Below are 23,692 nucleotides of genomic sequence, written 5' to 3' on the forward strand. Positions count from 1 at the left end.
TGGTTTTTTAACTTAAAATAGACTATATATGTATATATTTATAGGTATGTATAGTGGTGGTTTTCTGGCAGAGCACCTAACTAGACTACAGAAGTACACACACTCCCGGTAACACAGAGCCATCTGTTCAAACACGGTTCCCAGAGACAGTAACCAAACACACACTGAAAAAGCTACAAGCAGAATGACCATTAATTAACTCCAGCACTAATTAGCGCCTGGCACCCTCCCCAGCCCCCCCGGGTTGGCCATGTCGAGGGGGCTCCCCCAGCACTGGTTGATGGGGTGGCTCTGAGCGGGGTGACCGGGGGGATGAGGGTTCCCAAGACTGCCTGCCCAGGCACGGGTCCCCGGCGCTGCTGGGGGTAGCGGGGGCACGGGTGGTGTGTACGGCACCCCCTGCACCGCAGCACCCCGGGGTGTCATGGCTGGGCACCCCACACCTTGTGCTGGGCTCCCCCAGCCCTGTGGCACCTGTCCTGGCTGGGGTGCAGTGGGGAACAGTGGGGTGCTGGGGCTGCTCTGTCTGCCTCCTCAGCACTGAGCGTTTTGGCTGGATGGGGGTTGCCCCCACCTTGGTGTGAGCCCCAGCACCTCAGGTGACCCCGCTGCAGGGGCACCTCATGCCCCCCAGTGCTGGGTGTCCCCAGCTGGGACCTCAGCAGCACGCGGGGAGCAGCTCCCCACCATGGCCAGCAGCCCCCCACACCGGTGCCCCAAGGGTTGGGCATGGGGGCCTGGCACGTCCCTTCTGGGGACATGTGGCACCTCCTGCTCGGTGACGTGCAGCACATCCTGCTGCGGGGCACATGGCACACCCCATTTGGGGACATGTGGCACATCCCCCTTGGGGACAGGTGGCAGTTTCTTTGGCAGGGCTGCCAGGGCCAGGGCGGCCAGAGGGGCAGGCAGGGCTGGGGCGGGCAGGATTTCACAGTGATCTGCAGAACGGAAAAGAAACAAAATACGCTTTTTTCCTCCCTCCTTTTCACCCCAATATCTGGGCCCAAGAATGCGGGAGAGCGGCTGAGCCCGGAGCGGGGACCAGGGCTCCATTGGGCTGGCTGCCTCCCCGGTCACCCACCCCTGGCCCCGAGCCTGCAGGGATGGGGTCTGCATGCCTCGGGGGGCCGGGGGCACTGGTACCCATGGGAACAAATAATACTGACCCGCACAGTCAACTCAAGTCCTCTTTTTTTTTCCCTTTTTTTCCTTTTTTTTTTTCCCTCCCACGTGTCCTCATTGCTGACACTGAACACCGCCGGGCTCCAGGCGAAAAGCTTGGAAAGTCAATGTAGAAAGATCTGGTTTAAAATCTTCAGGCTAAAAAAATAGGCGAGGTGGATGGGGGGGTGGCAGGTGGGGGGTGCTGACGCCACTTTCCGAGTCCGAGTGGCTGGGAGGACATGACGCTGGGGCACCCCCCAGTCCCCACTCTGCCGGGGAGCCCCTGCCTGTACCCCAACTCTTCTTTGGCTGCGGCCGGTGGCGTCACGGGGGTCCCCGAGGCGGTGGAGGGAATGTCTTTCCCGCTCCACTGGGCTGGGGAAGGTGATGGAGATGAAGGTTGAATGAAAAGAGAGGTGGTTGGTGGGGGTGGGGAGGGGGCTAAAGGCAGGCGGCCAGGGGCAGCGGGTGCCGGCTGGTGCTGGAGTAGAGGAGCAGCAGCTGCAGGGAGAGCAGGACGCCCAGGGAGGGGGCGAAGGAAGCTCCTCGGCCGCAGTCTGAGGTATCTTCCTGGTGGGGGCAAAGGGAGAGGGGCTGTGGGGCACTTCCCGCAGGGGCACCCCCCACCCCCTGCAATCCTGCTGCACCCCCTGCCCTGGGACCGCCCAGCACTGCCCCTGGGGGCACCCCATGGTGCTGCTCCCCCTCGGACCCTCACGGCTCCGTTCCCTCCCAGGAGGGCACCCTGTGGCGTCACATCTAGGGACCCCCATGGCTCTAATCTCCCCAGGTGGCACCTCAAGGCTTCCGATCGCCCCTGTGTCCTCCCATGTCTCTGCTCCCCCCAAGGGGACACCCCATAGCTCTGCACTCCCATGGAGGGGGCACCCACCCCTCCAATATGCTTGGGGGGCACCCTACAGCTCTGCTCCCCTGGGGACCTCCCCCATTGTTCTGCTCCCCTCCTCAGGGGACACCCACTGCCCCTGTCCCTCCCCAAGGGGACACCCCCTGGCTTGGCTGCCCAGAGACCCCCTGGGGCTTCCCTCCACCTTGTCCCCCCTGCACCCCACGTACTGTTGCATTGTAGTCAAAGCAGATGCGGGGGCCTTTCCGGTAGCGCGGCCTGTCCACCAGCTCACACTGGTTGGGGTCCCTCGGGGGGGCTTTGCAGGTCAAGGAAACCACCAGGGACAGGGCAGTGGGGGCATGTGGCATGCCCCACGGCCACCCCCAGCTCCTCCGGCTGCAGGCCAGCTCCCTCCACCCCTGCCAGCCCCCCAACTCCCACCGGTCCCCCCACGCCTCTGCCACTGCAGCCGGGGGGGACAGAACCAGGCTACCAAAGGATACCTCTTACCTCTGCCTGCAGCAGCTTGATGGACTCACACTGGCTGCAGAGGGGCTTGTCGGCCACCACGAAGAGCAGGTTGGTGTTGGCTAGTCTCTGCGCATGGAAGAGCCTGGGGGAGCAGCGGTGACCCCACTTACCCTGTGCCCTGACCCCCCCCCGACTCCTGGTGCCGGCCTTGCCAGTGGGTGGCTCTGGGGAGGCTGAGTCAGCACAGTGTCCCCATCCTCATCTCTGTCACCATCACCATCTCTGTCCCCATCCCCATCCCTAACCCCATCCCCATCTCCATCTCCATCCCTATGCTGAGGGGCTGCCCACAGAACTGGCACCAATGTGCTTTCAGCACTTGATCCCACCTGGAGGAGCCCTGGGGATGTCACTGTCATCCCCCAGCCCATGGGGTTGCTAACATTGCACTCTGTCCCCCCTGTCCGGGTGCCCAGAGTGCTGCAGGGCATCTCCCATCACCTCCACGCAGACAGCTGCACGGGGCTCCTGGCAAAGGCAGATAAGGTTGTCCCCAACCCTGCCCAGGCAGTGGGATGGCGGGATGGACCCACCTGGAGCAGTTGCCGCAGTCGATGATGGCATTGTAGGTGGCGTTGACAGTGCTGAAGTAGTACTGCGTCTGCTTCATGATGCAGCTCGTCTCCCTGGCCTCCATGCTGTCCCCTGCCACCTCCTCTGCGCCGGCACAGCACTGTGGGCCAGAGGCCACGGACCCCCCCCACCACGTGCCCCTGACACGCGCCCTGCCCACCCCAGCCCGGGACTCCCCGCGGACTCACCCGTCTGGAACCAGCTGCTGTAGGTGAGGCCGTACAGGAACTGCTGGAAGAGGGACCTTGAGAAGGAGAACACAGCCACGTCAGCTGTCCCTGCCCCAGGGACATGCTGCTGTCACCCCGCAGTGAGCCGCAGGAAGGGGACATGGCAGGACTCACCAGGCTGTGGCTGAGGTCCACCAGGCGAGGTTCAGGAGATCAGCTACGGTGGGCTGCGGGCCAAGAGGAAGATAGTGAGCCAGGGGGTCCCCGTGTGGGGCACTGGGGACACTCCTGCAGGTCCCTGAACTCCCAGACCTCCTGGAAGTCACCATCCCCATGGGTGCTCACCACGAAGACGCCGCGGGGTGCAGCACCCGTGTTGCTCTGGGCCTCAGGGGCGCAGATGGACTGGAAGTCGTAGGACTCCTTGCGGGTGTAGAAGGAGTTGTTGTAGAGGGCAGACATCAGGTTGGCGTCCACCTCGCTGAAGAACTTGCCCACCTGGGATGGGGACACCAAGTCTGCACCCAAACGACACCTTGCCACGGGTCTCCCTCAGTGGGGACTCGAGCGGGTCTGTCACACCACAGGTCACCTGAGCTCAAAGGTCTCAGGTCCCTGCTGGCATCTCATGGCCAGGAGAGCTGCCACGTGGGCACTGCTCACCTGGTACCAGTGGTCCTCCTGGTTGGAGAGCACCAGGAAGCCCCCATCGTCGATGAGGACACAGATGAGGTCCTGGGGAAGGAGGACAGCGTCACCCACCCCCTGGTCTTGCCCAGGGCAAGGCAGGACAGGGGTTGACCAATCCAGCAGGGGGGCCAGCGCAGTGCCCCCAAGCCTGGGGGCTGCTCAGGAGCATCTCGGTGCTGGGAACACCCATGCTGGGTGCAGAGAGCAGGGACCACCACCCACCCTGGGGGGTTTAACAGCCCCCTCGGGGTCCACGGGGCAACCCCCCAGTCTTTGTCCCTGCAAGGGTGGTCAGAGCTTGCCTGAGCTCTGTCAGTAGAAAGGGGACAGGGTAGGTACACTCACCCAGACAGCAGGAGCAGGGTGGGCAGGGGACAGAGAGCCCTCCCAGCCACCCCTTGTCCACCCACCTGCTGTCACCTGCTTCCCCCACCCTTGCCCACCACCCACCTTGTTGTTGGCCTCACAGTCCATCTCACAGCTGGTCGAGGGGTCGCACTGTCAGCCGAAACCAGGCCAGAGGGACAAGTTAGCAGGACCGTCCACCCCCTCCGCCACCCGAGCTGTTCTGGCCAGGAGGGGACAGGCAGGCTGGTGTCCCCAGGGGAAGGGGATGGGTGCCCCAAGCAGGGTGATGGGCAGGGCTGAGCTGGAGGTACAAGCCCAGCGTGGCCACGGGCACCGTGTCCCAGCAGCACTCCCCAGCCATATCCCCAGTGAGCAGAGGTCCCTCCCTGTCCCCATCCCTGTGCCATGCTAGCGCCGCAGAGCCCTGAAGGACGTACCCGGCGGGCACCCAGCTGGTCGCGGTCCGTCCGGTTGCTTGCCAGCACTTTGAACTTCTCAGCCCAGGCCTCCAGGTCCAGCTTCACCCCCACCACTGGGGCAGTGGGGAGACATGGTTAGATCCTGCTTGGGGTGGGGACAGGGACCCCCCAGCCTGGCAGCGGGGCACCCAGTCCCCTGCCTACCTGCCGGCTTCAGCGTCTTGCCCCCGATGCTGAGCTCCACAGCGGTGCTCACCAGGATCCCAATGGTGTTGTTCTCCAGGTCCAGCCCCTGGTAGCCATCTACAGAGGGCAGGGGTGGCATCAGGGGACACATGGGGTCAGTGGCAGCCTGTGCTACCCCCCACTGCCCCCAGTCAGCACCCACCATCCCTGTAGGGTGGCTTGAAGATGTAGCCCTTGTTGTCCAGGCTCCTCCGGTAGAAGCTGGCATTGAAGGGCTCTGGTTCCTCCTCCCAGTCGTCTGCAGCCCTGGGCGGGAGCAGCCACAGCCACAGCTGTCACTCAGCTCTGGTCCCACCAGTGTTGGCCCCGTGGGAGCAGGCATGTCACCATGTGGGGCCTGGCACATGTACACCCCCCGGACACTCACTTGTTAGGGAAGACGCGGGTGATGCCCCCGTCAGTGGCTGCGAAGACAGCCAGGAGGCTGTACCTGCGAGGAGAGTCAGGCATGCCAGGCATCAGTGGGACTTTGCTCTGCCCCTGTCCCATACCCATAGTCCATCTCACTCCCTGATCCACCTCCCTCTGTCCCCAGACAGCGCTGCCTGTCCTGGGTCACCTTGCCCCAACCTACGTGTTGAGGTCCTGGTCTTTCCAGACCCGCTCCACCAGCTGCTGCGTGATGCCTGTGTCCAGGATCAGGTTGTGCAGGAGAAAGTTGTCACCTTGGGAAGAAGATGGAGATGAAGAGGAGGAGAAGGCGAGGGCCACCCATGTCCCCTCACCCTGTCCCAGCAGCGGCACACACTCCACAGCGGCTCCCGGGACCCCAAGCTCAGCTCAGTTCACTCCCCACCCCCTCTGCCCCCAAGCTCCCATTCCCTGCAACACGCTCCTCCAGCCCCCCCTCCAGATGTTTCGGTCTACTCACACTGCTTGGAGTCTGGGGTCACCTTTTCCATGAGAGCAATAAAGTTTTCCAGGAACTCGGTGTTGTTATCCGACAAGTCGAGGTCTTTGCAATATTCTCTGGGGTTTGGGGGACAAGGTTCGTTGTTTGCGAGGATGGAAAAGGCAAGGTCAGTTCCCCCCTGTGGATGGTGGGGCAGGCGCCAGCCCTGTTGCCAGCACCTGGGCTTGCGGGGGGACACGATGGTGGTGACATGCCATCACTCCTGCCAGTGTCACCCTGCTGGGACAACTGGCTGTGGGCATCTCTGCGGACTGGCCGGCATCCAGCCCGCTGCCCCTGCAGCGCTGACAGCTTGGCCACCGCATCGGCCACTGGGTCCATCACTGCCACAGGCACCGAGGTGCTGTCACCTCTGCCATGGCCAGGTTGGACAGATCCCAGTTTGTCCAGAGCGGTACAACCCTGAGCCTGACTCAGCCCATACTGGTGGGGCTACTGGTGGAACTGGGGTACCCCTGCCACTATACTTACCTGAGGGGCTGGGCCCACTTGCCCTGTCCCCGTGGCACCCCAGGGGGCTCTGCCGTGGGTGCGAGCTGGGGGTTTCCTGGGGAGCCCCCGCGGCTGTGCCGGTGGCACCAGGTGGGCGCTCGGCAGCCGTGTCTGCACCCTTGGGGTAGAGAGTGAGGTGCTGGGGAGGCCCGGCGGGTGGAGGCAACCACTTGCCCATGGCCATTGCTGGCCCCAAGTCCCTCTTGGGACAGGCAGCGTGGGGGTGCTGTGTCCCCGCTCTGCTCTGGGACCATCCGGAGTGCAGAGCACCAGCCCTGCTGATGCTGGGGACAGCCAGAACCTGCCGGTCACCGTGAGGTTCTAAACAGGTTGCTGCCACTCCCAGGTGCTGTGATTCCCCCAGTCTCAGCGGTGCGGCCACAGGCAGTGCCAGCGAGCTCAGGGCTCCCTGGCTCAGGTTCCCTCCACCGAGCTCCTGCCTCTGCCAACAACCTCATTAAGAGGACAAATGCCTGAGGGTGGCAGGGAGTGTGCCCATGGGGCAGCTGAAAAACTGGGGCACCCTGGCCAGCCTGTCCCAGCCCCCCACCCCCTGCTCAGGGGGAGCAGTCACCTAAATACCTCCACCGACACGCACAGATACAGGGACTCACACACCCACGGGGACGGGGGATATATGGTTTCTGAAAATGTCCAGTGGCCCATGGGCACAGCAGTGCTGCCAGCAGATCATACAGTCGCCCTGGGTACCGGTGAACCCCTGGCACACAGTTCTCCAGCCGCACGCTCACACCTGGGCTGGCAGCCATGGCGGGGAGGGGGCTGGCAGAGCTGCTTTGGGGGGTGCCGAAGGGCTCGCCCTGATTTTCAAAAGCTCACTTTTCTCTCCAGCTGCACCAGTCGCAGAGCCCAGCGCTGGACACTGGTCCCATCACTGCAGGGAGGGGAATACCCACTCCTTGGGCTTGGACACCACCTCCATATCTATTCCTGTAGCACATCTATGGGACAATTTTTTAATAAAAGGCTTTTTTTGTTTGTCCTTAATACTCTGCCTTGGCTCCCACATTTCCTGGGCCTCACTCCTGCTGCCCCATGCGTTGCCTTTGCATTGCAAAGCCAGGACTGCACAATAACTGTACGTCTGGGGCTGGCTGACCCAGAACTGGTGTGAGTGACAGTTGCTGTGCAGAGGGAGTGTGGGGGGTACCTGAGGTGGTACAGGTGGCTGTGCTGTAACTCAACCTGCTGCAGTCTCCAAGAACTGCAATGATAAAGTGCTTCGGCTGTTTTAAGTACACACGTGATTAACTGGTGATGTTAATTAGGGCTGGTGAGAGGTTGCACTGCAAGGGTGGGAAGAGTGCTGGCAGAGCCGTGGGGCTCCCCAGGCAGCCCACTGAAGGATGGCCTTTTGTCCCTGCTAGGTGACAATACTGCGTGGCATAGCCCAGGGGAGGGGACGTATCTGTCTGTCCGGGGGCCACTACACTTTCCTTCCGTCCCTGTTCGCAGCCTGTGGCCAGCAGCCTCTCCAAGGCCCCTGGGCACCCCAAATTTGAGCCAAAACCTACCCTTCCTTCTCCATAACCCCCTGCAGCCAGCACGACTGTATGATGCCACTGCCGGCCCCTTGCTGGGGGTGGGGGGATTTTCAGAAACTATACCTATATATGCACGCGCAGAGGCCGGGCCCTACCGGGTGCATATATACTGTGCTGGATGCAACCGGGTGGCAGAGCAGGGCTGGGGTCCCGGCAGCAGCCCCCCCCTTGGCCGAGCGGGGACACGACACACACAGTGACAGGGGACGGGGCGGGGGGGACGAGGCGGGATGAGGCGGGGACGGGGGGCGATGCAGGGGTCGGCAGCGGGGCCGGGGCCGATGCACACCTCGGCAAGCGCACACGCAAAGCTACCTGGGAGCAATGAACACATGTCCCTCCGACTCAAAGCTGTTGGGCAGCAGGTATTCAAAATCTGCAACAGAAAGGGAAGGTTATCCGGCGGGGAGCGGGGACAGGGACGCCGGGGGGCCAGGAGGGAGAGAGACGGACAGAGAGAGAGGGGAGGGAACCACAACAAAAAAAAAAAGGCATTTGCTGCTCTTGGTAACAAGAGAGGAAGGAAAAGGCCGTTCTGCTGTCGCTGGCACCGCACGGGAAGGAACGTTACAGCCAAATCGGGAGAGGTTTGCCCATCTCGGCTTGAATTTGCTCGGTCGCGGGCTGCAGGTGGTTGCGTACGCGCAGCTGGCGGCGTGTACGCAGGGACACACAGACACACACACATATATATATGCGCGCACATGTATATATATGCATGTTTGGGAGGGCGTGGGGCGTCTCTCTCTCGGGGTGGGGGCGAGGGCAGGGAACTGCATGCTGCGCTCCTGGCCGGAGGAGGATCACCAGAACACTTGGTTGTTGGGGAAAAAAAAACAAAAGGAGTTTTCAGGCATCAACATGGCCAAACAGGGAACCTTGCCGACGACAGTCCAACCAGAGGCTGCCCGTCCCACAAAGTGCCGTGCAATGCGCTGCCGGGCTCTGCCGCAGACCCCCGCCGGCGCCCTCCCTCCCCAGGCCGGTGGGACCCCAATGGGGATGGGGGCCACGCTCACCCGCCAGCCCGACACCCCACTCTGCTTTAAGGGAGAGGTCACAGCTCAGCAGGGTTTGGGGTGCCTCTTGGGGAACCCCCCGGCAGAGGAGCAGCGGATGTGGTTCAGCTCACGGGGCAAGTGGGGTTAGGGGGTGTGTAGGGGGATGCTATGGGACATCCTGGGGCTGTCAGATGCGCCGGTGGGCAGCACCACCCCCTCACCCCCGCCCTGGGCCCCGGTGCATTGCACGGCACAGCCAGAGGTTGGACTGTTGCTCTTCGAGGGGCTATAGGCAGGGGCTGGATACAAGCCGATGAGAGGAAGAGGAGGAGGAGGAGGAGGAGGAGGAGAGGAGTACAAAACACTCGTACTTGGTCCATCAGCATTGCCATCGCAGGAGCACTGGGAAGAGGCAACTCAAGGCTGACAGAACAGGGCTGAGCGTGACACTTCCACCTCCCCGCTGTCCTGCCCGCCTGGCCCTGTCCCCCTTGTTCCCGCCTGCGCTGCTGTGCCCCCGCAGCCGTCCCCCTGCCTGTGCTGGGGAGCAGGTGCTGCCGGTGTGCAGATGCCGTGCGGGGTGCGGGTGCGGGAGGGAGTGTGGTGGCGGGTCCCCTGGGGACCATGCATGCCAGGGTGTCCCCTGCCCGCCGCAGGGCTGCACAGGAGCTGAGGGTCTGGCCCCATGGGGCCCCTCCTGCTCTGGTGAGCAGCCGGGCATTGTGTGGATATGGGCCAAATCCTGCCCTGGGTTGCATGGGTGACATCCCGCTCCACTGCAGGGTGGGTGCCTGTCTCAGGACCCCACACCTGCCTTGGTGGGACTTTGGGCTCAAACCTGGCTGCTCCTGGGGGGCATGGCTGGCACTGGGATGCTGCAGCTGCCAGGGGCTTCATGCCATGCTGGACCCTGGGGCAGTGGGGGTGGCCACTGAACAGCTGTGGGGACAGGCAGCGCAGTGCCCTGGGGCTCAGCCAACCCTCGTCCCCACAGGGCCAGGCTCGCTGTCCCCCATGCCGTGGGGTGGCATCACCCCAGGGTGGTCCCATCCCTGCCTTGGCTCTGCTTGGAGGGCTTCCCCAAAAAAGGCTGCCCCAGAGGGTAAGCGGTGGAGGACTGTGTCCCCAACTCCCCCTCTGTCCCCGCCATCTTTGGGCACCCCCCTGCAGCCCCCTGCTCCCTGCACAGCCCTATCCCTCAGGTTGAGTTGTCTTGGGGAGAGGGGAAGCGGAGGAACCAGGATGGGGAGAAGGAGCCAGAATAGGGTGAGCAGGGGGAAGAGGAGCAAGAAGAGGGTCGGGGGAAGGAAGAGCAGGGTATCAAACTAGCTACAAAAAACCTCATGGATCAAAACCGGCAGTTTCATACAAAATTGGCTCTTGAAGGATATCGAACCAGGTTTGGGAGCAATGCACGGGGAGGGAGTGGGGGGTCATCGTGACAAAGCTCTCATGGACAGAACAAGACATGTTGCTTCCAAATAAAGGGGGGACTGGAGGAGAGGTTGAGGAGGAGGAAGAGGGAGGAAGGGCGAGTCGGTGACGGTTTGCAGGTTCGGCGTGGCAAACGGGCAGGGAGATGGGCAAGCAGGGGGCTAGGGGGGGACTGGACACGGGGCGGGGGACGGGGTGGTGAAGGTGAGTGGTCTGAGACTGAAAATACTTGCCCTTCATTTTGATGTTTGGTACTGTGTGAATCCACCATAGAGAGAAAGCAAGAAAAACAACAAACAAAAAAACAACAAACAAAAAAAAAAAGGGGGTTGGGTGGAAAGGGGGAAGGGGGGGCACAAACAATATTTTATTCAATCGCCGTTTGAATAAAAATATTGTGTATCATAATCATACCAAAAGGAAACCTCTTGCAAAAAACGACATGAAAAAAAGAAAAGGAAAGGAAAACCCAGTAACGAAAGGAAAAGGCCACGATGAAACAAGAATTAAAAAAATGCAAAGATATAACTAGAGAAATATAAATATATATATTCAATACTCCAAAGGAAAAATGAGCGTCAGTAGCAAACAGTTGCAACAGTCTTGATATCGAAATATCCGCCCTGAGTTGGGGGCATGCATGGCACGGCGGGCAGAGCGGAGGGGATGCGGTCCCCGCTCCCGGGGACAGGGACAGCCTGGCCTCGTCCCCACAGGGCTCCTGCCGATGGATGGGGGGGTGGCAGGGGCCAGGTCTGGAGCGGGGCTGGGGTTGAGCCACTGGGGCGGCCAAGGGGCAGTAATGGGGGAACTGGGGGGGAAAGGGGAAGGGTCCAGTTCTACCCTGGGGGAGAGGGTCCCCGGGAGCAGCATGGACCTGCAGGGGGGAGAAAGGCTTGGGGGGTCAGGGGGAGAGAGAAAGAGAGAGAAAGGGGGGGCCAGGCTAACACACATGTACACAGAGTAATTCCAAATGAAAACTGAAACCAACTGAAACCGAACTCATAAAAAAAAGAATAAATGGCTTAAACCAAAGACTCAAAATAAACCAAAGGAAATTAAAGAAATCCATGCAAACTTCCCCAGGCTCCCAAACTAGCTGGCTGCTGCAGCCTCAGCCCCTGTCCCCAGGAGGCGACAGGCAGCGGCTCAGCCCCTGCCTGCGCCGGGCAGCGTCTGCTTGCAGCCTGGGGCTTGGGTTTTGGGGTGCAAAGCATACGGACCAAACCCCAGCACCCTGGGGCACCCCCAGCAGGCAGCTCCTTTCCTTCTCTGTTCATCTCTACGCATGCCTCTCATTTTTAACTATCTCTTTTTGCCTCTCATCATGATCCCTATGTCTTTTTACAAGTTTTTGCTTCATGTTTCTCCCCCCAACAGCTGCAGGCTGGCATGAGGGCGAGCGGGAGGGCGAGCGGGCGGTGGACAATGCTGGGGGCTACTTACACTTCACTTGCAGGATCTGGTCGCTGAGGTTGGCCTGGATGTAGTAGGTGCTGTATGGAGGCAGGACCAGCCCCAGGCTGCGGTGAGGGGGAGAGCAGAGAGGTATTGTAAGGCTGTACACCCACCCAGAGCCCTTGGCCAGCCCTCAGTCCCTGCCTGATATCCCCAGCAGCACCCAAGGCATGGCAAGAGGCTCCGCTGGCCTCTTGCACACCCTGCCATGTCCTTCTTGCCAGGGACTGCACCCAGCGCTGGCCTGAGCGCACCCAGGGTCATCCTGGTGGCACCCAGGGTTGTCCCCAAAGCACCCAGGGTCATCCTGGTGGCACCCCTGAGCACAGGAGGTGGCAAGTCTGTCCAGTCAGGGCTGAGATAGGCAAGATACACCTGCCTGGGAACCAAGGGAGTTGCACGTGGAAGAGAGACATGACATCCTTGTAAGGGAGGGAGGAAGGCAGGAAGGGACAAAACCCGTGGAAGAAGGGACAAAACCTTCCCAGCGAGGAGAGACTGAAGGCAAACATTGCACAGGCACCAGCTATTGGTGAACCAGGGAGGAGAGGGACCCACCAGCCAGGGCTCTGGCACGCAGGACAAGGGTGGGAAAGGAGGCAGCAGGAGGTGGTTTCGTGGCTGCCAAACCCATGGGACACGCTGCCAAGGAGAGCTGGGCTCTTGGGTGCCGCTGCAGCAGCTGGTGGCCTTTGGTGATGGTATTTGTACCAGATGTTGCACCAGCCAGGGGCGCTCCCTGCTTAAGCCTCATCAGACATCATCAGATGTCACACGTCCACCTGAGCCATCAGGACCTGGACTTGCCCCCCAAGCCACTCCTCCAGCTAGTCCCATCTGCACCTGGCACCTTAGACTGGGCACCCCAAAAAGCACAGCAGAGGTGGTGGCACCCCAAAAAGCATGGCAAAGTTGGTGGCACACTAGCACAGAGGGCAGAGGTGGTGGCACCCCAAGGCACAGGTGGCCAGAGGAGGGTGGTGACTTTTTTCTGTTTAGTGCTCACGGCACCTGGTGCTGATGGTGTCCCAGGGAACTCCTGGAAACAACCTCGCTGCTGTATGGAGCCACAGGACCACAGGGCCCCTGGCAGCACCTTTCACTCTACGAATCAACCCACAGTCCCGGCCACAGTCATGTCACCCTGTGTCACTGTTCCCTCCTTGGCAGCACTGCTTGGCTCCAGAGGATTTCCACTGTGGCGAACAGAAGAGCTGCGCAAGGGACACGTGGCAGCTCTAGGAAGTGGCCATGACCCTCGCTGGCCCCTCCTGAGCTGGTGATAAGGAGGAGGAGGGTATAGTGGGGGGACCACATGGCTCCTCACAGGATGAAGGCAGCATGAGTAGGACAGCACAGACAGAACGATGCCACAGTCTTTCTTACAGATCTGCTGGTCCAAACTGGTGCAAACTGGGCAATAAATACAGTCCTCCTCCTCAGCCACTGCCAGTGCTGCAGAGAAGGCGCGTGTCACCGTCACCCACCCCTGAGCAGGCAGAGACCTGCTTGAGCTCCTGGCTGTGCAGGCAGGTGGTGACAAGGGTGCCCCTTGTTGGGCACCTCACACACCAGCCCTGCAGCACCTGTCTTGAGCCCCGGGGACTGTGGCCTGGCTCCGCAGTGCCGAATACCAGCAGGCAGCACTTCTGGCAGTGCCCTCTAGACCATCACTGGCTGTGTGCAATGATCTGAGGGCATGTTTGCAACCCTGCAGCCCATGGGACATGTCCCTGGTGGCCTTGGGGACCTCCTGAGCTGCAGGCGAGAGCCTGCACCTTGTGCTGTGGGGTCCAGCTGATGCCGGGGGAATGGGGTGCACCGGCAGAGCTGCTCACCTGTAGTTGGTGCTTTTGATGGGGGCCCACGTGTAGGTCCTGAACACCTCGTCGATGTATTGCTGTGGGTCAGAGGTAGCCAGTCAGGCCTCTGTGGCATGGCCATGCTGCCAGTGTGGTGGCACAGGACCCCAGCTCCAAGCCTGGTGCTGGACACGGTCCCTCAGCCCCCACCACCGGGGCTGGGTGCTCAGCACGGCAGGGGTTTTGGCTGTGAACCCCTCTCACTGCAGCCATACCTCATCCAGGGACTTGATGAGGGTCTTGATGAACCTCTGCCCGTCGTTTCCATCAATCATGCTTCTCCGGATCTGGGGGACACAGAGGATGCAACTGAGGGCAACAAGGCCTGGCCATGTGCCCATTGGCACCCACCGCAGCAGGGTGGCACTGGGACCTGTGGGGTGCATGGACGAGCAGCCCAGGGGACTCTGGGGCAAAGGGCGGGAGGCTGGGGGGTGCAGGGCAGGTGGCACTGGGCTGGCACCCAGGGGACAGTGACCCAGCTCCTGTCCCCGCCGTGGCCCCACGGGAGCTATGCAGGTGCCCTTAAGATGAGGCACTTCCCAGGGCAGGCTAGAGAGTGTGAGTGACCTTTGCAGCAGTAGATGGGGAGTCCAGCCTGTATCATAAGAGCTGCCCCCTGGTCTGCCCACCTCCTCCTTGTTCTCATCCTCCAGCTCAGCATCCAGGAAGTCCAGCGTTACCGGCTCACGGAAATTGATGATCTGCAGGCACAAAGGGAGAGCCAGGGAAGGGCTCAGGGCTCCTGCAGTCGCTGGTGAGTCCAGACAATCTCACCACAATTCCCACAATTAGCTCCTAATGACCCCAGGAAGCTGTGTCCCCCACAGGGCCCAGCTAATTCCCGCTGCTGCCGCCCCACTGGGCCCCTCCTCACCTGGGGCTGCAGGTTGGGGTGCAGCAGGACGTAGCCATTCAGGTCGATGGCGAAGACGTAACCGTTTGCCCCCAGCTGCAGGAGGACAGGAGGGTTGAAGCCGGCCAGCTGGCTCTGTGCCGTGCCAGTGTGATCACCCCCACCTCTGCAGGCAGTGCTCGCCCCACGTCCACCCTGGGGCTCAGCCTTTGCTATCCATCTATTTCTATTCTCAGGCCAACAGCATCTCTTCCCCAGGCTCTGGGTTTTGCCCGATGCACCTCTCCCCACCCTGGTACAGTTTATTCCCCACTGCCCCTGCAAGGGTTTCAGCTGTACTCTGGGTTCCAGAGCATCACGCAGCTCTGATCCCTGCCTGTAACCATGGCTTCTGCCCCTTGCTGCTGCCAGTGCTTCTGGGGGTGCCATGGGGTACTGGGGGGCGCAGCTCGGGGCTCCCATGCTGGGCTTGGGCAGCACAGGCCAGGGAGAGAGAGGAAAGGGCCCCCACGCACATTGTATCGTGGCGTCAACCTCTTGATGTCGTTGAGAGCTACGTCGATCCCCATCACGCCCAGGATGAGCTGGTTCTGGAAGGAAGTGCAGGAAGGGAGATGGATGGGAGCAGGGCTGTCACCTGCCACTGCCACCACAGGGATGGGGAAACAGAGGGATGGACCTTTTCTCCTTCTGGAGACGTGTGGGTCAGATCTGGACACCGCAGGGGCACAGGGTGGGGCGTGCCAGCCACTCCATGGGACACTGCACCCCCCAGGGACTTCCCAGTGCCAGCTGTCCCCATTGAACCAGGAGAGCTTGCCAAAGCCATGTCAGGTCCCGGGGATGGCAGTCACCCCAGTGTCACCCCAGGGAAAGGGTGCAGAGCAGGCAGCACCCCAGGGGTGACAGTTTCCCCCTTCAGCCATGTATCCAGCACTGGGGCACCCTCCCCACCCCACTGTGGCCTCACAGCCAGGGGTCCCAGTGCAGCCAGTGTGGTGGGAGCCACAGTCTCCTACCTTTCTGTCACTGCTATCCTCCGTCAGGTTGAACACCGGCAGCGTGCCTGTCACCACCAGGCCCAGCCCCTGCACAAGCACAGAAGGGTGTCCCATGGCCCCTCACTGGCCCCAGGACCCAGAGCAGGGGGTGGGTAGCAGAAAGAGGTTACCCCCGGCAAGGGAGATGGGGCATGTGCTGTGCGGGACCGTGGGGCTGGGGCTCCTCACCAGGGCATCTTGGTAGACATTGGTCCACTGAACCTGCTTGGCTCGGTTCCCGGCCAGGACCATGGGTCTGCCCAGCACATCCAGGTACTCCTGCAGGGACACAGCACAGAGGAAGAGCATGACATAGGAGCTGGATGCCTCCCTGCTCTGCTTGCTGACACCCCTGTTCCCACGTACGCCTCAGGGATTATTAGTAGGGTGCTTGGTGGCAGCCCCCAGCTGCAGGCTGAGCCGGGGGGGTGGCTTGGCAGCTACGGAACCCAAGGGTCATGGCTCCAGCTGTGAACCAAAAGGGCCTGTTGGGATGCAAACAAGCCACTGCGCACCATTGGTTGTGTACGGGTAGGGCAGGGGATCCCCTGCCCACCATGACACCTCCTGTGCATCTGATAAAGAAGAGCGGCAGAAAAGGGGCAGGAGGATGTGATGTGGGGTGGACACGCCTGGCTCTGCTGGGGCTGGCCCTGCCTGCACTTGCTCCTTCCATGCCTGCCCTCCCTCCCTGCCCGCACCCGGTTCTACTCTGTGCTGATTAGCGCCTGATGTTTCATAATTAGTCACTCAAAAGGCAGCAGGTCCATGGGGAGCCGCAGAAGATGAATTACTTATTTCAATAGCGCGAGGCCTGGCTGAGGGCTCAGCTTGGCTCCCCAGCTCGCTGCCACACTCGCTGCCAGCTTTTGGGCTCTCTGCAGTGGGGCTGGGGCTGGCTCAGCACACCCCCATACAGGGCACCCCCGAGGCGGCAGCACTGCCTGCCTGCACCGTGCCTGCCAGCACCTGCCGTACCTGCGTGTTGATGCGGATGGCGCCAATGGAGGGGATTTCGAAGTAATAACCTTGGAAAAGAAAGAGACAGGTAGCTGGAGAGCTGGCTGGCTGCCCGTCCGGCAGTCTGTCTGTCCTGCTGTCCAGCACCTTGCTGGCAGTGGCATGCACTGGAGCACCAGTCCCAGCCCCCACAGGATGGGGGAGCCCCGTACTCCGCAGCCCCCGCTGCAGCTGGGTGCTGGCTCCGCTCACCTTTGTTGGCACAGGCCATCCACTGCAGCGGGGTCACATCGTAGTTGTGCTGCCCGACTGAGAAGGTGAAGACCCGCACCTGTGGCAGAGCGTGGTGGTGAGCGCCCTCTGCTGGGCACCCCAACATTCCACTCTCAGGTGCACCCAGCTGACGGCAACCTCCCTAGGGACAGTGTGGCATCGCCCTCTGCCATGCAGACCATGCTGCCTGTGCCCAAGCGCAGGAAGGCAGAAGGCAGCTCCTGCAAACGCTGGCTGTGCTGGCAGGCAGGCAGGAGCCGCTGTCTCTCTGTCTAGAGCCGGCCAGTCCTGTCCCCCATCGGCTGAAGCCACCCCTCCCGGTGGGACCGGAGGTTGTTGTGCTGGGGCATTGCTGCACGGGGAGGGGCCTGTGTTCTCCAAGGGTCCTGCATGGCCCAGGATCTCCCCACCCCACGGATCTCCAGGACCTGGGGAGCCAGGTGGCGATGGGGACCCTCCTCCTGGCTGCGAACCATGCCAAAGTGGGAGCTGGCTGTAAACTGCACCGGCATGTCAGCTGCCCCATTGCCAGAGCAATGTCTTGGCGCAGGAGCCAGCTGTCACCAAGAGAGCCCGGTGCCATTGCTCGTGGCAAACAAGGCAGCAGCCAGCAATGGAGCTGCAGCAGCTGTCTCGCTCCCTGGTGAGCAGCCCCAGACCGGCACTTGGCCCCACAGCCTCTCACCGTCTTATTGGGCCAGTTGTACTTCTCAAAGACGTCCTGTACCCGGTCCTCGCCACCGTCTGTGAACATCATGATCATCTTGTTGCAGTTGGCACGTGTGATGTTGGACTGTGGGGCAGAGAGACGGCGCCTGAGGCCAGACCCAGAGCAAGCGGCGCTGAGAATGGGGCTGGATGTGGCCAGGAGGACTGGCCCCAAACCATCACTCTTCCCGGACTGTTTCTCCGGGCTGAGGGTGGCCGGGGTGAATGGGTAGAAGGAGGGATGCTGTTTGCTTGGAAATGATGTTGTGGCGATTGCTGCTTGGCACCTAATAGCACCATTCATCTTTATTTTGCCTCTGGCACAGTGTCCAGCTGATCTGGCACCCTCTGCCCAGCCCTGCTCACTCTTAATAACCCAGAGGGGCAGCGACTCTTGTAAAACCTTGGCTACAGTGTGCCGGGGGGTGGAACATCCACCTGGCATTGCAAAAGATGACAAGGAGCCCTGCACACCGAAGGCCCTGGGCAGCAGCAGGGTGCTCTCCCATTGCCCCTAACACCCGCGGGTGCACTCTGTCCCCCCACCCTGCCCACAGCCCAGCCCCCAGCTCACATTCTGCAGCTGGTCAAAGGCGTACTCGAAGCCAGCCTTGTAGTCGGTCGTGCCCTTGGCCACCATCCCCTGCACGTCCTCCTTGAAGACCTTCTTGTTCCGGATGTTGGCCTGCACCAGGTGCTTGAAGCATGACACTGGCTTTGCCTTCTCATTGAACTGGGAGGCAAAAGGGACAGGAGCAGGTCACAGAAAGGGGATGGGGACCCTAAGGCAGCCCCCAGTGCGCACAAAACACCCACCACACTCAGGTCCCATGGGTGGGAGGTGGCTGGAGCATCCCGTGTCCCATAGCTCAGGGATGGTTGATGCTCAGACCAGGGCTTAGCTTGGGCCAAATCCAGCACAGAGCCACCCAGCACAGGTGCTGGCAGTGGGTCCCACCAGCGCAGGGCTCACCTGCACCCCTGCTTCTGCGGGACACCCAGGCTTGTGCAAGCAGCCGTGCCATGCCATGTCATGCCGTGTTGGCAGCAGGAGCAGGTGCTGCCTCTCATGGCTTCATTTGCTGGCAATAGGGCCCATTCATTAGGGGAGCAGCGATCCGGCTAACGGAGCTGGGCCAGACATGTTAATTAGCACCAGCGTGCCTGCAGCCAGACAGGGGAGGGCCAGTATGGGCTGATGCACAGATGTGGTGGCATGGCCACTGTGCTGCATGATGTCACTGGCTGGTGACAGACAGGAGGTGGCTGGGATCGTCCTGGGAACAAGCGCCCCGTGCTGGGGGCAGCTTTCATTCACCACCACGTACAGCCAAGCCCTGAGTGGCCATTTTCTTGCTTATGTGCAGGTGGGTGGTTAAGAAGAAAGAAGATGGCATTTCTTGCTCTGCAGAGCCCCCCGCCAGGTGGGTTTGGGGGCACACATATCCCATGGTGGTGAACTGGGAGCTGTCTGGGGGGCACAGCCCTGTTATCTGCCTAGCGGCACTCACAGAGGCCACATTGACGTAGTCATCATCCGAAAGGGTGTCCAGCATCTCATAGACCGAGGTCTTCATCAGCTTGAGGGTGAGACCGCTCACGCTGCCGCTCCTGGCAGGAGAGAGGGGTGCTGGGGGCTCAGCAGTGAGGGGGCACAGGGGTCCCTCCAGTGCTGTCACACACAGCCTCCCCAGGGCCACTGGTGGGACAGCAGCACCCAGGGAGCTGTGCCACTGTCCTGGCCTGGCTCAGCCCTGCCAGGGTCCCCACACGTGTACTCACACGTCCACAATAATGACCATGTCCTTTGGGGAGGAGGCGCCTTGGATGTACCTGTGGGGCACAGAGAGGGGTCAGCGAGATAACTCATTTTTGGAGGGACCCAGAACCTGCTGGGTGCAGCCCAAGAACAAAGCTCTGCCAGGGCACAGGCAGCCAGAGAGCTGTGCCAAGAGCACCCACAGCGAGGAGTAGGGACAAGGTGGTGGTGGCCAGCAGAGGCGAGGACATGCCACGGCATGGCAGACTGCCAGCGACCTGCCGCACAGTACCGTATCAGCCTAATGAGCTCTAAATGCTAAACTCTTCTATCATCGCTGGCCCTTTTCTGTGTGCTGATTATGCTGGCACACACATCCATATTAAGTTGCTATTTACTCCCCCTGGTAGCTTCAAAGGCCAGGCTGATTAGGTTATTTTTAGCTACGAGTAGGAAAAATAATAATACTACATAAATCTTCCCCCCTGAAAACAATTAGGGAACCCTTTCTCACTCCTCGAAGCATGCAGTCCTGCTCCCAGCTCTGCTGTGCCATCCTGGGTGGGACAGCGCCGGCATGGTGCTGAGCACCCATCCTGGCTCTGGGCACAACCCAGTCTCCTTGCCCCACTGTGTGGGGCTTGATCCTGCCGTGGCTGAAGTCCAAGGGAGGCTCATTATTGGCTTGATCAGGATCAGGCCTGACAATAATTAATTAGTGAGTTATTAGTATCAATTACTCACCATTACTGGGGAGGACTGGAGAAGGGGCAAGCTCTGGTTGCTAATCCCAGGTCCTGATGGTCCCTAATTACAAGTGATTACCTGGGTGGGATGTGGGATGCCGGATGCTGGCAGGTGGGGGCCTCCTGGTGTGGGTGCTGTGTCCCCTCAACACCACCCCTTCATGCTGGGGTGCAGGATGGGCAGGTGGCTGCCTGTGGCCTTCCTGCTGGTTGGTGGGGGCTGGAGGGCTCAGTGCCTGCCCCACTCCCTGGGGCTGGGCTGCTGGCAGAGTGAGGAGCCCAATGAAGATGCTGCCCATACTGGGTTGTGGCAGCACATCCATCTTTGGCTGCTCTGCTCAGATAAACCCCTGGGCTCGGCGGTGGCAGCTGTGGTTAATGGCACCATCCATCACGGGGGCAGGCAGGCCAGTGGTGCTGTGGCCCCCCCGAGGCTGTGGGCAGGGCTTGGCCCCCACGGGGCCGGCAGTGGAGCGGTGAGGGCTGTGTGCCGCACAGCGCCAGGACAGGGGAGGACGCCAAAGGGGTGTCTTGGGGTTGTGCTGTCCCAAAGCGCAAAGGCTGCTGCTGCTCCGTGGCTGGATGGGTGTGTGCATGGCCAGCCTGGCTAGCGGGCAGGTAGCTGAGCTACACACATCAGCAGCCCCCCCGCCCCGAAACAGCCTGTCAGTCTCCTCTCTGCCAGTAACCCACCTGGCTGCCCTGGCAGAGAGCAGTTAATAATTAATATGGAGCAATCAAAGACAATTAGCCATAGTAGCAGGGCCATTAATTTTCTGACAAGGAGAAGGGGCAGTTCCCGGCGTGGGCAGGGGGAGGGCAGGGGATGGGCAGAGGGTCGTCGCCTGGGTTTCAGGGCTCCCAAGGTGTGTGCTGGAGACCTGTGCCCGCTGTCCTCCCCGTGCCTGTACTATGAGGCACCAACCACAGGCAGGATGGGGCCACAGCTTCCCCAGTCCTGTGGGCAGCAGCATAATTAGTGCTGCCGAGCTGAGACCTCAGCCTGGGCTGAAGGGACGCGATTCAATCCCGCCTCACTGGGTGCGTGGCAAAATGGCCACTTGTGGCTCTCGCTGACCACAGCCTGGCACCGCCTGCCCGTTGCTCTCTCCATCTTCCCAGCTCGCTGTTTCTGAGAGCTGACTGTTTTCCCATTTGGATGGGAATTCTGGCTGGGACAGAGTGCTGGCAGCTGCAGGTGGGAGTAGGGTGAGGGGCAGCTTTCCATGCTCAATCTGTATCCAAGGATTTATCCCTCCATCCCTCTCTACCTTCCCAGGAAGTGGGGAGGGGAGAGGGAACCGAGAGCTGCAGCTCAGATGCCCCTGCCTGTGTTATGGTGTCCGTTTGCCAATGCCAACCATGTGTGACATGAAAAGGGGAGGGAGCTGGCTGCTCCCAGCTAGGAAGGGCTGGTGAAATGACCCCCTCCCCACCCTGCACCCCCTTACCAGGGCCGCCTGCGCACGTCGTAGAGGTCGATCTTATTGGGGGCTCTCCACGGGGTGGCTGTGGGGGGAAGGCAGGCGGTGAGCGAGGTGGGGCTGTGCTGGGGCAGGGGACAAGAGGATGCAGGGGACAGGGCAGAGGGATGCCCATGGCCGAGGAAGCAGCAGGCTCTGACAGGGAGCTCACACGGCTGGGCTTTGGCACAGTGCCAGACATGTGCCAGACAGCCCCCAGCACCGGTGCTGGGAGATGCTCGCCCACATCTCGCAGTGAGAAGCGACTCCCAGCCAGCCGCCCCCCCACGCACCAGGGTAGTAGCGGGTGACACCAGTGGCACTGCCGAACACCTGCCAGAGCAGGGAGGGATCCTCCTTCCGATTCTCGATGAAGACATCCTCCAGTGCCTGCGTCCAGTTCAGCTCATTGAGGATGACGGTGGCTGCAAGAGACAGAGCCCAGGGTGGGCGGGTGGGTGTGGGGGAGCAGCTGAGCTGCTGTGACAGGGACCACAGTGTCCCTGTGATGTTGGCAGGGAGGGAGAGGTGGTGTTTCTCCTCTCCCCTTCCCATGGAGGAGTCCACAGGAGCTTTGCAGCTGCTCCCACTGCCCCCTCACTCCCCCAGGGCTCCAGCATCAGCCTGCTGTCCCTCGTGCACAGAGACTGGAGCCACCCCCAGGGGCTCCCCTGAGCACTTACCATCTCCATCCCCTGGCTCTGGGGCAGGGACAGCTGCTGCTGGGGACAGCCAGCCTGCCATCTCACCCTCTTCCCAGGAAGACAACATGCCCCTCCTGCCACCGTGCCAGCCCCGCTCCCTGGGGACAGCCACCAGCTGGGAAACCAAGGGGTTGTGTCCCCCGGGGCTGCACAGAGCCTGCCAGGCTCTGCTCTGCATTACCACTGGCACCTGCACCTGACGCAAAAGCAATTAAGATGCCAGCAAACAGCACTTTTAAATTATTCAGCTATTAAAGCAAAAGATAAGCTGCCGGCAGGCCCAGCCTGTGATTAATCGAGGAGGGCTGGCAGAGCTGGGGGGGCCAGCATGGCCAGGCAGGTATGGAGCTGACTGGCCAGTGCGGGGGCTGCCTCGGTGACAGCGGGACCTCCCTGCACTCACAGGGCCCTTCAGGGCACCCCAGATACCGGGGAGCCCTCCAGCAGCCCATGCTGGGCTGTCCCGGGACTGTGGCGGGAGGAGGCAGCGATGCCACTGTAGGCAGGAGTGGGCAGCGGCAGCCCCCCGAGGCCAGGCGCTGCTCCTTCCTGGGGATCCTCAATGCATTTTTGGGGTGCAAGAGCACCCCACTGCTGGAGAAGACTTCTTCCCTTGGGCAGCTGTGCCTTCAAACTGTGATTTACTCCATCCCTGTCTCCCGGCCGTTCCTCAGCGCTGTGCCCACACACAGCTCTGTTATCTGGGCTCTTAGGACGATCTCTGTCATGGGACACGGTTTTTCGCAGTAGAAGGGGCTGTGAGCAGGCTGCCAGGCTCCTGCCTGGCAGGAGCAGCCTGGGCACCATGCTGGGCACCAACGCATCCCTGACAGCCTCAGCAGCACCTGCAGACCCAGCCCTGCGGCGCCCGTCAGCCACACCGCGCTGGTGTCAAAGGCAGCTCTTATACCCTCCCTGCACACAAACTCAGCCCCTATATCATCCTTGAGCACAAATGGAGCTCCTATATCCTCCCTCCGCTTGAATGTAGCCCCCATATTATTCCTGTGAACAAACAGTTCCAAAACCATCCCTGCAAACAAATGCAGCCCCTATACATCCCTGTGCATGAAAGCTGCCCCTATACCCGCCCTGTGAACATACACAGCCCCTATACCACCCCTGGGTAGGGGTGCAACCCCTACACTGTCCTTGCATACAAACTCAGTGCCACGCTCTCATGTGCAGAGCATTGAGCTATTGACCATTGGATGGGAGGTTGTGTCCATGCTCAGGATGGCTCCTGTCCCCCTCCATCGAGGCCAGAGCTGCCAGCGCTCCCATCCCTGTCCCCATCTTGTCCCTGTCCCCATCTCATCCCTGTCCCCATCAGGGTGAGCCCAGCCCAGCCCCACCCCACCAGCAAGTGATTGCAGATTTAATTAAAAATGGCACAGTAAATAAAACACATATAGGATGTAATTTGTGTGTGTAGTGAGGGGTGACGGCGGAGGGCGTCTCCAC

At 61.2% G+C, this 23,692-nt stretch overlaps 1 protein-coding gene across 1 annotated transcript in view; it reads right to left on the minus strand.

Moving 5' to 3' along the window:
- Positions 1-1,608: 1,608 nt before the first annotated feature.
- The window catches only part of CACNA2D2 (calcium voltage-gated channel auxiliary subunit alpha2delta 2), a gene marked incomplete at both ends in the record, with an annotated part of 213,966 nt that continues 191,882 nt past the window's right edge, over positions 1,609-23,692 (minus strand). The window contains 33 exons of the mRNA XM_080350688.1: positions 1,609-1,737; positions 2,245-2,333; positions 2,521-2,630; positions 3,082-3,205; positions 3,310-3,365; positions 3,466-3,518; positions 3,637-3,789; positions 3,955-4,026; positions 4,432-4,479; positions 4,767-4,861; positions 4,953-5,051; positions 5,137-5,240; positions 5,362-5,424; positions 5,569-5,659; positions 5,866-5,963; positions 8,280-8,340; positions 10,633-10,653; positions 11,846-11,922; positions 13,696-13,757; positions 13,935-14,006; positions 14,352-14,423; positions 14,597-14,671; positions 15,091-15,165; positions 15,595-15,663; positions 15,805-15,894; positions 16,594-16,643; positions 16,828-16,906; positions 17,534-17,641; positions 18,131-18,289; positions 19,068-19,167; positions 19,339-19,389; positions 21,513-21,570; positions 21,818-21,949. Of these exons, the coding sequence (XP_080206814.1) occupies positions 1,609-1,737; positions 2,245-2,333; positions 2,521-2,630; positions 3,082-3,205; positions 3,310-3,365; positions 3,466-3,518; positions 3,637-3,789; positions 3,955-4,026; positions 4,432-4,479; positions 4,767-4,861; positions 4,953-5,051; positions 5,137-5,240; positions 5,362-5,424; positions 5,569-5,659; positions 5,866-5,963; positions 8,280-8,340; positions 10,633-10,653; positions 11,846-11,922; positions 13,696-13,757; positions 13,935-14,006; positions 14,352-14,423; positions 14,597-14,671; positions 15,091-15,165; positions 15,595-15,663; positions 15,805-15,894; positions 16,594-16,643; positions 16,828-16,906; positions 17,534-17,641; positions 18,131-18,289; positions 19,068-19,167; positions 19,339-19,389; positions 21,513-21,570; positions 21,818-21,949 (2,795 nt within the window). The remainder of the gene's footprint in view (positions 1,738-2,244; positions 2,334-2,520; positions 2,631-3,081; positions 3,206-3,309; positions 3,366-3,465; positions 3,519-3,636; positions 3,790-3,954; positions 4,027-4,431; positions 4,480-4,766; positions 4,862-4,952; positions 5,052-5,136; positions 5,241-5,361; positions 5,425-5,568; positions 5,660-5,865; positions 5,964-8,279; positions 8,341-10,632; positions 10,654-11,845; positions 11,923-13,695; positions 13,758-13,934; positions 14,007-14,351; positions 14,424-14,596; positions 14,672-15,090; positions 15,166-15,594; positions 15,664-15,804; positions 15,895-16,593; positions 16,644-16,827; positions 16,907-17,533; positions 17,642-18,130; positions 18,290-19,067; positions 19,168-19,338; positions 19,390-21,512; positions 21,571-21,817; positions 21,950-23,692) is intronic.

The sequence above is a fragment of the Nesoenas mayeri genome, assembly GCF_963082525.1.
Source record: "Nesoenas mayeri genome assembly, chromosome: 10".
Classification (NCBI taxonomy): Eukaryota; Metazoa; Chordata; class Aves; order Columbiformes; family Columbidae; genus Nesoenas; species Nesoenas mayeri.